This window comes from Amblyomma mixtum, chromosome 6 (genome assembly GCF_055824585.1).
Source record: "Amblyomma mixtum isolate Tamu chromosome 6, ASM5582458v1, whole genome shotgun sequence".
Lineage (NCBI taxonomy): Eukaryota > Metazoa > Arthropoda > Arachnida > Ixodida > Ixodidae > Amblyomma > Amblyomma mixtum.
Genome location: NC_143017.1, coordinates 8,754,311 through 8,768,430, shown reverse-complemented (window position 1 = coordinate 8,768,430; position 14,120 = coordinate 8,754,311). Strand labels below are relative to the sequence as shown.

Below are 14,120 nucleotides of genomic sequence, written 5' to 3'. Positions count from 1 at the left end.
ATGTCCAGCTGTCGGCTCATAGTGTGAGGCCTGTAGAACTTCTCCGCGCAGACTGACAGGTACAACAAGGAGGTAGGCTGTCTTGTTCGCTGCAAAGTTTTTCTTCACGAGGACATCGTTCTGTAAACAGAACGAAGACAATCCTCGCTTGAAAGAGGCGGAGGGTGAAGAAACCCTACCTTCCCAGTATTCGATCAGGCATTATATGTCGGGGTCCGAATGTTGCTGTTGTGCAAGAGAGCTGGAGCTGATGGGTCCCAGGAAGGCGTCCTCATCGTCGTCCGGCGGCGGTGCATCTACAGGGGCTCGTGACAGGCAGTCGGCGTCAGAGTGCTTGCGTCCGGACTTGTAAACGACGGTTACATCAAACTCCTGGAGCCGCAGGCTCCATCGAGCGAGGCGGCCGGAGGGGTCCTTCAAACTGGCGAGCCAGCACAGTGCGTGGTGATCGCTGATCACCTTGAACGGTCGTCCATACAGGTAGGGGCGGAATTTCGACGTAGCCCAGATGATCTCAAGGCACTCCTCAGTTGTCGAATAATTAGCTTCGGCTTTGGACAGGGAACGGCTAGCGTACGCGATGACCTTCTCCACTCCGTCAATTTTCTGAACGAGGACAGCGCCTAGGCCCACACTACTTGCGTCGGTATGAATTTCAGTCTCGGCGTTTTCATCGAAGTGCGCGAGGATCGGTGGGGACTGTAAACGACGCTGAAGTTTGTTGAAGGCTTCCACTTGCGGCGCTTCCCATTTAAATGGCACGTCTGTCCTTGACAGGTCGGTCAGTGGCTCGGCGATGCGCGAAAAGTTCTTGACAAATCGTCCGTAATACGCGCACCGTCCGAGGAATCTGCGCAAAGCTTTCTTATGGGCCGGTGGCGGTTTTTGCGATAGCAGCTGTTTCCTGCGGGTCCGGGCGTACTCTTTCCTTGCTAACAATGTGGCCTAGAAAAAGCAACTCTTCATAGGCAAAGTGGCGCCTCTCTGCTTTCAAGGTTATCCCGGACGATTTGATTGCGCCTAGTACTGTTCGAAGCCTTTTCAGGTGCTCCTCAAAGTTCGAGGCGAAAACAACGACGTCATCTAAATATACCAGACAAATCTGCCACTTCAGGCCTGCCAACACTGTATCCATTACTCGCTGAAATGTCGCTGGTGCGGAACAGAAACCAAACGGCATCACCTTGAACTCGAAGAGGCCATGTGGAGTGATGAATGCGGTCTTCTCGCGATCTCTCCCGTCGACCTCTATTTGCCAGTAGCCGCTCTTGAGGTCCATCGATTAGAAATACTGAGCGTTGCAGAGCCGATCCAGTGTGTCGTCGATGCGGGGGAGGGGGTAGACGTCCTTCTTTGTGATGTTGTTCAAGCGGCGGTAATCAACGCAGAATCGAAGTGCATCGTCTTTCTTGCTCACTATAACAACAGGTGCCGCCCAGGGGATCTTTGAAGGCTGGATAACGTTGTCGCGCAGCATTTCTTCCACTTGGTCCCGGATGGCTTGTCGTTCTCGCGGCGACAGTCGGTAGGGGCCCTGGCGGAGAGGTCGGGCGTGCTGGCCGGTTACAATGCGATGTTTGGCAATCGGCGTTTGTCGGACCTTCAGAGATGACGAGAAGCACTCGCTGTAGCTTCGAAGGAGATTGCGGATCTGGTCTTGTCTGTTCTGGGGCAGGGCTGGGTTTACGTCGAAAGTGGGCGAGGTCTCTTGGTCAGAAGAATCTTCTACGGATGGGTCGGAGAGCGCAAAGTCTCGTACGTCGGATATTTCGTCGAGGAAAACAATCGTCGTTCCTCTGTTAACATGCCGGTATTCTTCACTGAAGTTAGTCAGCAGTACTTCGGCTTGTCCTTTGCGGAAATGTGCGATTCCTCTTGCGATGCCGATTCCTCGGTCGAGAAGCAACTGCATGTTCCCCTCGATAATGGCTTCAGTGTCACTCGCTTCCGTGGCGCCTACGATGATGATGACGCTTGAGCGGGGTGGGACACTCACTTGTTCCTCCAGGACACTGAGCGCAACGTGATGTTCTGGAATTCTCATCGACGGGATGGCCTCGTCCGTGGAAAGTGTGATCATCTTGGATCGCAGGTCGATGATCGCCTGATGCTCATTAAGGAAATCCATGCCCAAGATCACTTCGTGGGAACATTGCCGTAGCACTACGAAGGTCGCGGGATAGATGTCCCTTGAGAGTCACTCGCGCTGTGCATCGTCCTGATGGCGTAATGAGATGGCACCCTGCGGTGCGAATTGTGGGCCGTCCCAAGCGGTCGTTACTTTCCTCAGCTGCGCAGCGAACGGTCCGTTCATCACCGAATAATGGGCTCCTGTGTCGACTAGAGCGGTAATTTTTCGGCCGTCGATAACGACTTCTAAGTCGGATGTCCTGGCTCTGGCGTTGCATGTCGTCTTCGGCGTCGGGTCACGGCTTCGTCGGATATGTGAATTGTAGGTGGGGCGTGTGGTAGAAGCTTTTCCTGATGACGGCGTCGTTTTGAAGGCGGATCGCGTCGTGGTCGAGGCTGTTGTTGCATGCGTCGTCGGCGTAGTAGGTGCGGCGTCTTCAAACGGCGTGGTCGCTGGAGGATCTTCGTCGTTTCCTCGGCAAGCAACCTGACCTCCACAGGTTGCTTTGTTTAGTTTCCCCCACGCGGGCTAGGGGACCTTCCTCGGACGGCCGCGTCGTAGCTGCGACCGGGTGATGCAAAACGTGGGGTGGACGGAGACGGCGAGCGGGAAAGACGGCTTGACGACACGTACTAACCTCTGTGCAGGTAGTCGTCGATTTCCCGTGGTCGCTGGCCGGGGAATGGTCGTGGGGCGTCGATGGCAAAACCACGCAGGCCGATGCGTCTGTACGGGCAGTGGCGAAGTACATGAGCGGCTTCGCCGCAATGAAAGCACAGAGGGCGGTTATCGGAAGTCCTCCAGGCGTCGCACTTCCTGGGGCTTGGGCGTCGGTCGTAGGCTGGGCGGGCGGGGGCAGGGAGGTGGCGTTCGGGAACAGCTGGTTCACGTCGAAGAGGCGGACTTCGGCTCTCGCGCTGAGGCTGAGGACTGCGTAGTGCAGCGGCTCAGGTTAAGGCTGGAGCTTCAGCAGGAGGCGACGATGACGGGGTGCCCAGCGCATGCTGCACTTCTTCACGGACGATTTCCTCAAGAGTCGCGACTTGAGGCTGGTTGGAAGATGGTAGCAGGCGACGCAGCTCTTCTCGTACAATTTCGCGGATAACAACCCGCAGGTTGCCTCCGAATGCTGTGCCAGCCGAGAGGGCAGTCGAGGTCACTTGGGGCTGTCGAGTAAAATGACGGGCTCGTGCTTCCAAGGTTCTCCCAATGGCGGCTGCTTCAGTGGTGAATTCCGCAACCGTGGTCGGTGGATTCCGGTTGAGACCGCCAAAAAGTGCCTCTTTAGCACCACGCATCAGAAGCTCCACTTTCTTATCTTCTGTCATGTTAGGGTCGACTCTTCGAAAAAGGCGTTTCATATCTTCTAGGTATGCGGTCACGGACTTGTTCGGGTGTTGGATGCGTGACTGGAGAAGCAGCTGAGCTCTTTCTTTCCTGATGATGCTCGTGAAGGCCCTCAGGAACTCCCGTTTGAATAATTCCCACGTCGCTAGAGAATCTTCGTTGTTCTCGAACCATATTCTCGCTGGTCCTTCCAAGGCGAAGAAAATATTGCTCATTTTAGTCTGGTCGTCCCAACTGTGGAACACGGCGACACGCTCAAATTGTTCCAGCCATTCCTCATGATCCTCGCCCGGTGAAGCGTGGAACGTGGGCGGCAGTCGGGGCTGGTGTAAAATAACGGTGGCTGGTGTCGTAGCCATGGCTGAAGTCAAAGTTGATGGGCCCTTTTTCGCTCGTGTGCGGTCCGGGAGCAGTCCGAATTCTGGTGGACACCTCTGGAGACGACGGCTGCTTCGCCCTTCGCCTTCGGGGGGGACGGCGCCGGCGGCTTTCGCGTGATCTTCTTCGAGACGGCTCGGGCTGCTCTGACGGCTCCCAGGGGTGAGGGCGACAGGGAAATCCGTTAGCACCTCCACCAGATGTCACGTAGTGGTGACTGAAGTCCGGCGAACAGGAACACAGCGAGAATGTCTACGAAACGAAACTCTGCCCGCCTGCCCGCCTGCCCGCCTGCCCGCCTGCCCGCCTGCCCGCTGCCCGCCTGCCCGCCTGCCCGCCTGCCTGCCTGCCTGCCTGCCTGCCTGCCTGCCTGTCTGCCTGTCTGCCTGCCTGCCTGCCTGCCTGCCTGCCTGCCTGCCTGTCTGCCTGCCTGCCTGCCTGCCTGCCTGCCTGCCTGTCTGTCTGTCTGTCTGTCTGTCTGTCTGTCTGTCTGTCTGTCTGTCTGCCTGTCTGCCTGCCTGTCTGCCTGCCCGCCTGCCCGCCTGCCCGCCTGCCTGCCTGCCTGCCTGCCTGCCTGCCTGCCTGTCTGCCTGTCTGCCTGTCTGCCTGCCTGCCTGTCTGCCTGCCTGCCTGCCTGTCTGCCTGTCTGCCTGCCTGCCTGCCTGCCTGTCTGTCTGTCTGCCTGTCTGCCTGCCTGTCTGCCTGCCTGTCTGCCTGTCTGCCTGTCTGCCTGTCTGCCTGCCTGCCTGCCTGCCTGCCTGCCTGCCTGCCTGCCTGCCTGTCTGCCTGCCTGCCTGTCTGCCTGTCTGCCTGCCTGCCTGCCTGTCTGCCTGCCTGTCTGCCTGTCTGTCTGCCTGTCTGTCTGCCTGTCTGTCTGCCTGTCTGTCTGCCTGCCTGTCTGTCTGCCTGTCTGTCTGTCTGTCTAACGTAGTGGTGACTGAAGTCCGGCGAACAGGAACACAGCGAGAATGTCTACGAAACGAAACTCTGTCTGTCTGTCTGTCTATCACAAAATGAACAAGGGAGGGGAAAACCTTAGGTTGCTAGAGCCAACGTTTCGACAAGGGGACTTTTCTTCGTCTGGGCAAAGCGTTCATCATCGGCAGGGATTAAATAGGGCCTTCGCTCCGAGGAGGAAGGCCCCGGGGGTGGGGAAGGAAAGTGGTGTGGGAGGGGATGCGTGTCAGGAAGGGGAGAGAGGTGAATCATGATTCGTTAGGCTGCAATAGTGGAACAACTTATATCCGGGGGGTGTATAATGAACAAAAGGCTTTGAAGGGGCTGCGACGGGGGAAGGGGTGAGGCGCTGGGTGAACCTGCAAAACTCAGATAAAAGGATTAGTCAGCGTGGTACAGGGAAATGAGAACAAGGAAAAAAAAAGGCTGGCACTGGAAGGAGAAAGGAAGGGGGGCATTTCCAAGGAAGGACAATGCAGGGGGGGGGAATGGCTCGTGTTCAGAGAAAGCCAAAAAGTGGGGGCGGAGGGGGTAACTGAGTGTCATGGTTTCCGAGAACTGGTAGCAGGGGATTAGGAGAAAAAAAAAGGTGAACAAAGGGAGAGGGTGACAAGGCCGGAAATGGGGTGGAAGATATGCTCTCGACCTAGATGCAAGACATGCAAACATTTATAAAGGGACACTACGGTTAAAAGTACGGCAAGCGATTTCAGTTTCGATATAAAGACCAGTTTTGACTGCACATCGTCCAATATTATCTACATGCTCTAGTGCTCCTACGGCCAGAAACAATATATCGGAGAAACCGGACAAACAATGAGTGCCAGATTAAACGGGCACCGGGCTGACACAACACGGAATGAACAGAAGGCAGTGTCGACCCATTTTAATCAACGCCATCACAAATTCGACGAACTCAAATTGTTCATTCTTCAGTCAGGCTTCAAATCGACTAGGGACAGAAAATACAGAAAAGCATTCCTAATCCACAAATTTAAAACACTGCAACCAACAGGGATTAACATGTCCAGAGGAAACCTGGAATCTCTCAGGTACATTCCAGGGTCAGCATAATTTTAAATTAACAAATGTCTTGCACGTGGTCAGACTATTTCCTAGAACCTCACTTAAGTATACTGTCGCTCCTTGCACCCTTCCCACGTCATATCTTCCACCCCATTTCCGGCCTTGTCACCCTCTCCCTTTGTTCACCTTTTTTTTTCTCCTAATCCCCTGCTACCAGTTCTCGGAAACCATGACACTCCTGTTACCCCCTCCGCCCCCACTTTTTGGCTTTCTCTGAACACGAGCCATTTCCCCCCCCCCCCCCCCTGCGTTCTCCTTCCATGGAAATGCCCCCTTCTTTCTCCTTCCAGTGCCAGCCTTTTTTTTTCCTTGTTCTCATTTCCCTGTACCACGCTGACTAATCCTTTTATCTGAGTTTTGCAGGTTCACCCAGCGCCTCATCCCCTTCCCCCGTCGCAGCCCCTTCAAAGCCTTTTGTTCATTATACACCCCCCGGATATTAGTTGTTCCACTATTGCAGCCTAACGAATCATGATTCACCTCCCTCCCCTTCCTGACACGCATCCCCTCCCACACCACTTTCCTTCCCCACCCCCGGGGCCTTCCGCCTCGGAGCGAAGGCCCTATTTAATCCCTGCCGATGATGAACGCTTTGCCCAGACGAAGACAAGTCCCCTTGTCGAAACGTTGGCTCTAGCAACCTGAGGTTTTCCCCTCCTTTGTTCATTTTGTGATCGCCAAGGACCATCTACCGCACCCTCTCTCTACTATGGTCTGTCTGTCTGTCTGTCTGTCTGTCTGTCTGTCTGTCTGTCTGGCTGTCTGGCTGTCTGGCTGTCTGGCTGTCTGTCTGTCTGTCTGTCTGTCTGTCTGTCTGTCTGTCTGTCTGTCTGTCTGTCTGTCTGTCTGTCTGTCTGTCTGTCTGTCTGTCTGTCTGTCTGTCTGTCTGTCTGTCTGTCTGTCTGTCTGTCTGTCTGTCTGTCTGTCTGTCTGTCTGTCTGTCTGTCTGTCCGTCCGTCCGTCCGTCCGTCCGTCCGTCCGTCCGTCCGTCCGTCCGTCCGTCCGTCCGTCCGTCCGTCCGTCCGTCCGTCCGTCCGTCCGTCCGTCCGTCCGTCCGTCCGTCCGTCCGTCCGTCCGTCCGTCCGTCCGTCCGTCCGTCCGTCCGTCCGTCCGTCCGTCTGTCTGTCTGTCTGTCTGTCTGTCTGTCTGTCTGTCTGTCTGTCTGTCTGTCTGTGTTTCTATCTAAGGGCAAAAGCACCCGCCTCCTGTGTGTTGTATGTTAAATAAAGCCGGACAATTGAAATTATCCCACACCCCTCTACTCCGCCGGTTTCTCTTCTTTTACTCTGTTTTGTGCTCGAATCATTATTCTATGCCCTGCTTAGGGGCTATATGGAGAAATTTAAAAATTGGCTCCGAAAACAAGAAGGGGTGCCGTAGCTGTCTCAATAATTGGTGGACACCCGAAATGCATCTGTGACGAATCCCTTGTGAGGATATGCATGAGAACGATGTAAAAGAAGATAGAAAGCAATAGGCACCATAGTGGATGGTTGCTGAATTGTTTCTGCAGGCTGCGCTTCATTATCCGGCAGTGCCATAGCATAGTACAGCGACGGCTTCTGCGTTTGTGCCATGAAATCACTACTGCTGCCGCAGGTACTACGTCGTGTCCTCACGCTCAGTAGCCACTAGCCGACCACGCTAGTGGCTTAAAATTACAAATGAAGTTGCCTACAAGAAGATGAAAGGTGCAGCAAATGTGTGTACATTTGTTTAAGAGAAAAAGGGCGGGAAATGTGGCGCTCGTAATGAGACTCATAAGAAGGACACCAATAGTCAACGAATCTGAGGAATGCGCAGAGAATTGTTGCTATCTTTTTAATTTGCAGTGTTAATCAACAGAAAAGTATTAATGTGCCATGAGGGTCAAAGATAATTGGTTACATTGTGGAAGACGAACAACCACGCGTCGCTACTGAGATCCGAATCCTGAACCTGAGAATTTCTCCTAGCATGCTTTGCCCTTTGAGCTGGGGTGTCGGCTGTCCCATCTCTGCTTCCGAAGGTGTTTATGTTGCATGTAACCTAACCTTCATAGTTTTCACCCCGTTCACCCTAGTTTCGATGACTGCCGGCTTCATTCTGACGCACGTCTTAATAATAGGTGAACTACTTAACTGCGCTGTGAGTCAAAGGAGGAAGGAGGGAGTGAGAGGATGAAAGACATTGGCGCGAGAACAGCGGTGTCCGGAATATCTTCGACCACAGGAGATCTACGCAGAGCACCGGTAGAAAAGAAACCTTGCCCATGAGGGCACATTTTACCTACCGAGTGTATGGCCGTTGCTGGCGGCCCTGTTTCCTCGTAGCTTACTCATTTCTTTAATTTTCACTCTGAGTCACCTTGTGCATTTTTTGTATATTCAGTCTCAAATATACGATACACGAAAAGTGTATCGTCGTTTGTGTTATCCAATTTGTTGGTCTTATTATAGTGGGTAGCCAGCTAACTTTGTCCATGGTTTAAAAAATTAACGAGGCACTCTGAGACGACGCGACCGAACTCAAATTGCTGGAGCAAGTCACAATAATTTTGCATTCATATTAATTGCGCAATTAGTAGACATTAATTAACCAAACTGGCAAGCAATGAAGTTCGACAAAACATTTCAAATAGACAGTTCTAGAGCGGTCCACAAAAGGTTAGACCCAACAGTTCTTGATTTTCTAACATTACACATCAGTTTATTCCGCTCACTGGAGATGCCTTTGAAATACAAAAAACCGTGATATACCCGCTTGCACAAAAGGATTGCAGTGCTCTAAAATGCGCACTCGATAAACGAATAGAAGATTTAAACGGGTGTGCTACCGATTAAAATGCGACAGGACAGCGACAGGACAGCGACAGGCTCTGGCTGTGCGATTTACCCCAGCAGTATGCTTCGCTCGCAGCGGTTAATGATAGCACAATTCCACGCAGACATTATCGCTTGCCCTGGCTTAAATCGCACAGCCAGTGCCTGTGGCGCTGCTCTGTCACCTTTTAAGCGGTAGCCTACCCGATTAAATCATCTGCTTGTTGGAAGGTGGAACGTCTCAGATCACTGCAATTGCGGTGCGCAAGCGGGCAGCTCACGTAGTATTTTTTTTCCATTCCGCGGGAATCGTCAACCACCGGAAAATATAATACGTAATATATAGAAAGTTAGCAACTCGGGAGTCAGACGCTCCAATGATGCGATGAAGGCATATTGAGGCATAATAACGACAAGGCAAGCCTGAAAACGGAGGAAATAGGGTTAGGAAGCTGCCTTGCAGAATCACTCTTTCAGGCATCGCCAAAGGTGTCGTTTGTTGGCTCACAGCTCGACTAGGAGATAACGAGCAGACAGACATGTTCTCCGCCTTTCGAACATCTCTCTTGACGCGAGCGTGTCTCCTGCGAAAGCACTTGGGCACCGCTGAGCACGTGTTGACGCAGGACATGTGGCTGCTGTATAAAGTATTCGCTCAGTACTCTGTTGTTACACGCTACGTGCCGCCATCCGTCCTCTGCGCTTTCGATTGGCATTGGCTGTTGGAGTTTCGGACGGAGTCGACCAAGTGGCTTGCTAGTGGGTGCGCAGCCGACTGGTCCGGGCTGGTCGTGCGGACTAGCACTAAGGCTACCAACAACTGCAGTCCTCTTTTAACAACTTCTCTGCACGACCATTCGATCATGACAGCTGTCGGTTTCGAGTGGAAACGTACGATGAGTGCAGAGGACGCTGCGAGCTAAATATTAGCCTTTGTACGCCCTACCGCGAGTGGCCTTATATCAGGTTTATGGTTTATGGGGTTTAACGTCCCAAAGCGACTCAGGCTATGAGAGACGCCGTAGTGAAGGGCTCCGGAAATTTCGACCACCTGGGGTTCTTTAACGTGCACTGACATCGCACAGTACACGGGCCTCAAGAATTTCTCCTCCAAAGAAATTCCAGCCGCCGCGGCCGGTATCGAACCCGCGTCTTTTGGGTAAGCAGCCGAGCACCATAACCACTGAGCCACCGATATCTGCCGCGGTCCATCAGTGGCAGTGCTGCTAAGTCAGCCATAATTTCCGAGCTTTTCTTTGCCTTCCTTAGTGAGGTTTCCGTAGCCTCCCTTAGTGCGTACTGGCCCAATGCGCACTCCACACTGTGCCCCCTTACGACCTGTTTTGAATGGCTGCATGACTCCCGTGGTGTGCTATTGCCGGTTCTACAACTCGACCCTGGCCTTACAAGTAGGACGGCCACTCACTGGCTGATTCTATTATACGCCACTCATTTGGAAATCTGACAGGCTGCACACATTTGTTTTCATCTCTAGCCGAAATAGGGACACCCATTACGAGAAAGAGCCAATCCCTTCTACCTGGTAGGCAGGGATGCCTTCGCAAGCTCCTAAATAGTGGCAGCACACTTGATTTGCTGCAGTGAGGTCGCCCTAAGAGACACGGAGTTCCGATGTTTTTATGCCGCAGGGAAATCGAAAATTCGTGACACTTCTCTTTTTGAGCACAATTTTCGTCAAACCTGCGTGTTTTTTACCTCGCTGTGAACTGTGCGGCGAAAGCAGCAGAAGGTTCCTCAGGTCAATACAATCGAGGTTAAAGAACCTACACTGCCAGCTTTAAGCGTGGAGCAGCAGAATTATGGCGTGGGGCTTTAAGAAAATCTGTTTCTCTACAAGTAGCAGTAATTACATATGGTTCCGTATCGACGACGACTGCGCAACCAACACCAGGCGCAGTTTGACGTTTAATACTAAGAATACGAAAGCTTCAATAGTCTACTAAGTCATTGCCACCATAATAGGAAGCTGTTATGATTCTTACGTTTCGAAGCGTCCAGCCAGGACACATTGAAACCGTCGGGTGTCTTCAGCTTCAGAGTGCTGCTGACGGCGTTAGTGGCTACTAGCACTGCGGTGGCTTTCCTGTTATACGACAGAGAAGAATACGTGTCCAATTAATCATAAGCTCATGAAAATTTATTTACTACGCACGAATTCTGTTCAATGCCGAAAATGAAAAAGCAGTATGCGAATGGGAAACCACCTCTGATTATTATGTGAAATGCCTTTTTTTTCAGTTTCTATGGGACATGAGCTGTTGATGCTAGAATGAGCTCATCAGTGCGAATGAAGTCATTATATTTAATTGAAAGAAATAAATATCCTCCAGTTAAGATCAGCCAGAATTAAACTTTCTCTGGAAAACTACAACTGCCACATGAATCAAATGAATTTTTTTCTCTGTCGTTTTTTGCAAAGGACGGAGACAGCTGCAAAAAGATTCCGCCAAAGGAGCTTAACGGGGTGACTGCCCATCTTTCGTTAGCATTGGGTTTCACATACAGTCAGTTCCATATTTTTAGTTGAATTACCACGTGCGGTCATTATGCAAATAAATGAAATCATGGTTACAAGCTGTTCACAAATGCACATTTATACGGTCGTCCACTGCTACATTGTACACGGCTATTATAGAGTATTGAGAGAATAGATTATAGAGTTTTGCAGCTAAGTAATTGTGGTAGACTCCGAGTAAACAAACAGCTTGAACTCCCACTTGGACGAAGTTTTTCTCCGTATCAGCCTTTTATTACGTGTTGATTGCAAGAAGAAACAATAAGCCTTTGCCCCCCGTGGATGCAGCTGTCAAGAACGCGGGATTGCTGTGTTTCTAAGCTTTTTGTACGGGAAACTGTATCACCCGGGCGCTTTGCGCGCTCAATGCGAAAAGGAACTTCACAGCAAGGCGAGCTCAATCCTGCAGTGCTGGCGCTCTGTAGCATACCACGCGCCGAAAGCCACACCTATTGTTTCCACTGCGCCTGCGCGCTAGTTCCTCAGACGCCAGACAGAGCTACTGCGCGGAGTGCCGGCTGCCTGAAGCACTGTTCAGGCTAGAATTGGCCGACCGTGTACAGTGTAGAGGGATAAATAAATCTCGTTTTCAGGGATTTGCAGGTCACAAGTATAGGTTGGTTGGTTTATGGGGTTTCGATGCTATGAGAGACGCCGTAATGAAGGGCTCCGGAAATTTTGACCACCAGGGGCTCTTTAACGTGTAATGACATCGCACAGTACACGGGCGTCTAGAATTTCGCGTCCATCGAAATTCGACCGCCGCGGCCGGGATCGAACCCGCACCTTTCGGACCAGCAGCCGAGCAGCATAACCACTGAGCCACCACGGCAGCCGGTAGCAAGTATAAATGCAGATCGGAGTAAAAGTGAAGGAAATGCGCGAACGCTTTTCAAAAACAAACGAACAAGAAAAAAAATAGCTCACTGAACACAATGAAACTACACATAAGGATAAAACACACAAGGATGACAGCAGCTTGTCAACTTATTCACACATTCTTTCAACAGTCCCGCTCACGTCTAACTTATTTAAAAGCGTTGGGAAAGTGTCACTAATAGATTCTAATTTAGAGCTAGGGGCTGTCGGAACAAACTATCGCTATCTTTTTAAATGTCTAAATCATTTGGAAATTCTTATTCTCACTTGTAGACTGGCAAAATGACCACTCTAAATGACGTTCAAATACAGACTATTTTAATTATTCAGCATCTTTGAAAATGCTCTGTAGCATGGTAAAAGAAGTGAACAATCGGAATCATTATTATCTGTTTGTAGTAACAATAGCTTATCTAAATTTTCTAGCACATGTTCTCCACACTAAATACCCGTAAATGAACTCGGCTAGAATTGCCGAATTATAGAATAACAGTTTTCTGGGTTTGAATAGCGTGTATTTAGGTTTGCTTAGTACGCCTGTGGTTCTGAAAAGTTTCCTATGGATTCAATTTACCTGGTGGCCCCTAATTAAATTGTTTAAGAATTTCGCCTCTAAAACTTAGTCAACTCTTTATATCCTTCCTGTGCCAACAGACATCCCGGGCACAGTAACTGTTCCTTTCTTAGGCCATTTGCCTTCGTCTACACTAAAAACAGGTATAATGTTTCTCCGCCTAATTTTTAAACGTTTATAAAGTTAACTGTAACAAAGTGCTCCCACGTGCGCAACAGAAACGATATATGTGCGGTTTCGTTATTCGAGTCCGTAAATAATTTATGCGCAAAGAGAAAAGAAGCGGTCCTAAAATACTTTCACGCAGTGCGCCTGTGCTGATGGGCTTCAGATTTCATGAATATTACTTTTGTGGAGCATATTCCGTTTGGTATTCTAAAGAAATAAATGCTATTTGCGACGCGATGTACTGTCGCCCGCAATAGCTTGTGGGATCTGCGATGCATGGCGAAGCAAAGGAAAAATGCATTGCTGCGCAATCTGCCGTCAGAGTGCGGGGTGCGGACGCTCACACGCGGCAGTGCCGCACCAGGCGTGTCGTGAGCCTCGACATCGCGCTTTGTGGCAGCAGGTGGCGCAGCAATGCGGTTTTTCTTCGCTCCTCCGTGCATCGCAGATCCTCCACTTTTGCGGCCGACGGCACACCATAAGTAATTATTAAGAGTGTACTATGATAGCGTATTCGGAGGCTTTTGGTAGCTCTATGTAAAACGCTTGTTTGCAGTAATTATTTGTAATGTTGCAAGAATTGTTCATTATTGTTTTTGGAAAGCAGTTTCATTACAACCTTTTTTCCTCAATCCCTTAGCAAAGAAGGCTGTGGAAAAATAAGTTGAGAACATTCTGTTAATTTCATATTAATTTTTCATTTTCGTCCCTAGGCTCGAATTTTAGTGTGAACTCTTTTTAACTAAGCTAGGAGTAACATTTTGAACACTCTTACAAATATCTCAAAAATACAACTTTTGACCACTCAGTTTATTTATTATACAAGAAATTCCAGTAAAAATATCCTAGGAATTGTTTACGCTACATTAAACATGCACATAATTTACGCATTTAGTACGTTAAAATATATTCACTTCGGGTTAAAAAGTCCACTAGTTGGCTTCACTGGGTGAGACTGCTGTAAGTTGCCATCAGCAGAAATAATGGCAGACGGGGCTATAAGCGATAAGCATAAGGAGCCCATCCCTGAGAAAGCGCCGAGGTTTCATGAATGAAGATGCCTGTGACAATGAAAGCGCAACTTCAACGAGAAAGATGCCGCCACAAAGAAACTGTTGACAGAAATGGTCGTGACCAAAGAGGAAGTGATTCGACAAGCGAGATACTTGGCTTGCCTTACATACACTCCCCGGGAGACGATACAATATCATGCCCGGTGACGCATTTTCACCGCAAACATGCTGGGCCCCCGTATTGTCCCAC

The 14,120-nt window shown here is 50.4% G+C and overlaps 1 protein-coding gene across 1 annotated transcript in view; it reads right to left on the bottom strand.

Moving 5' to 3' along the window:
- The window catches only part of LOC149338183 (uncharacterized), a 157,330-nt gene that overhangs the window by 89,314 nt on the left and 53,896 nt on the right, over positions 1-14,120 (bottom strand). Inside the window, exon 7 of the mRNA XM_089550282.1 lies at positions 10,704-10,804. Coding sequence (XP_089406408.1) covers positions 10,704-10,804 — 101 coding nt within the window. The remainder of the gene's footprint in view (positions 1-10,703; positions 10,805-14,120) is intronic.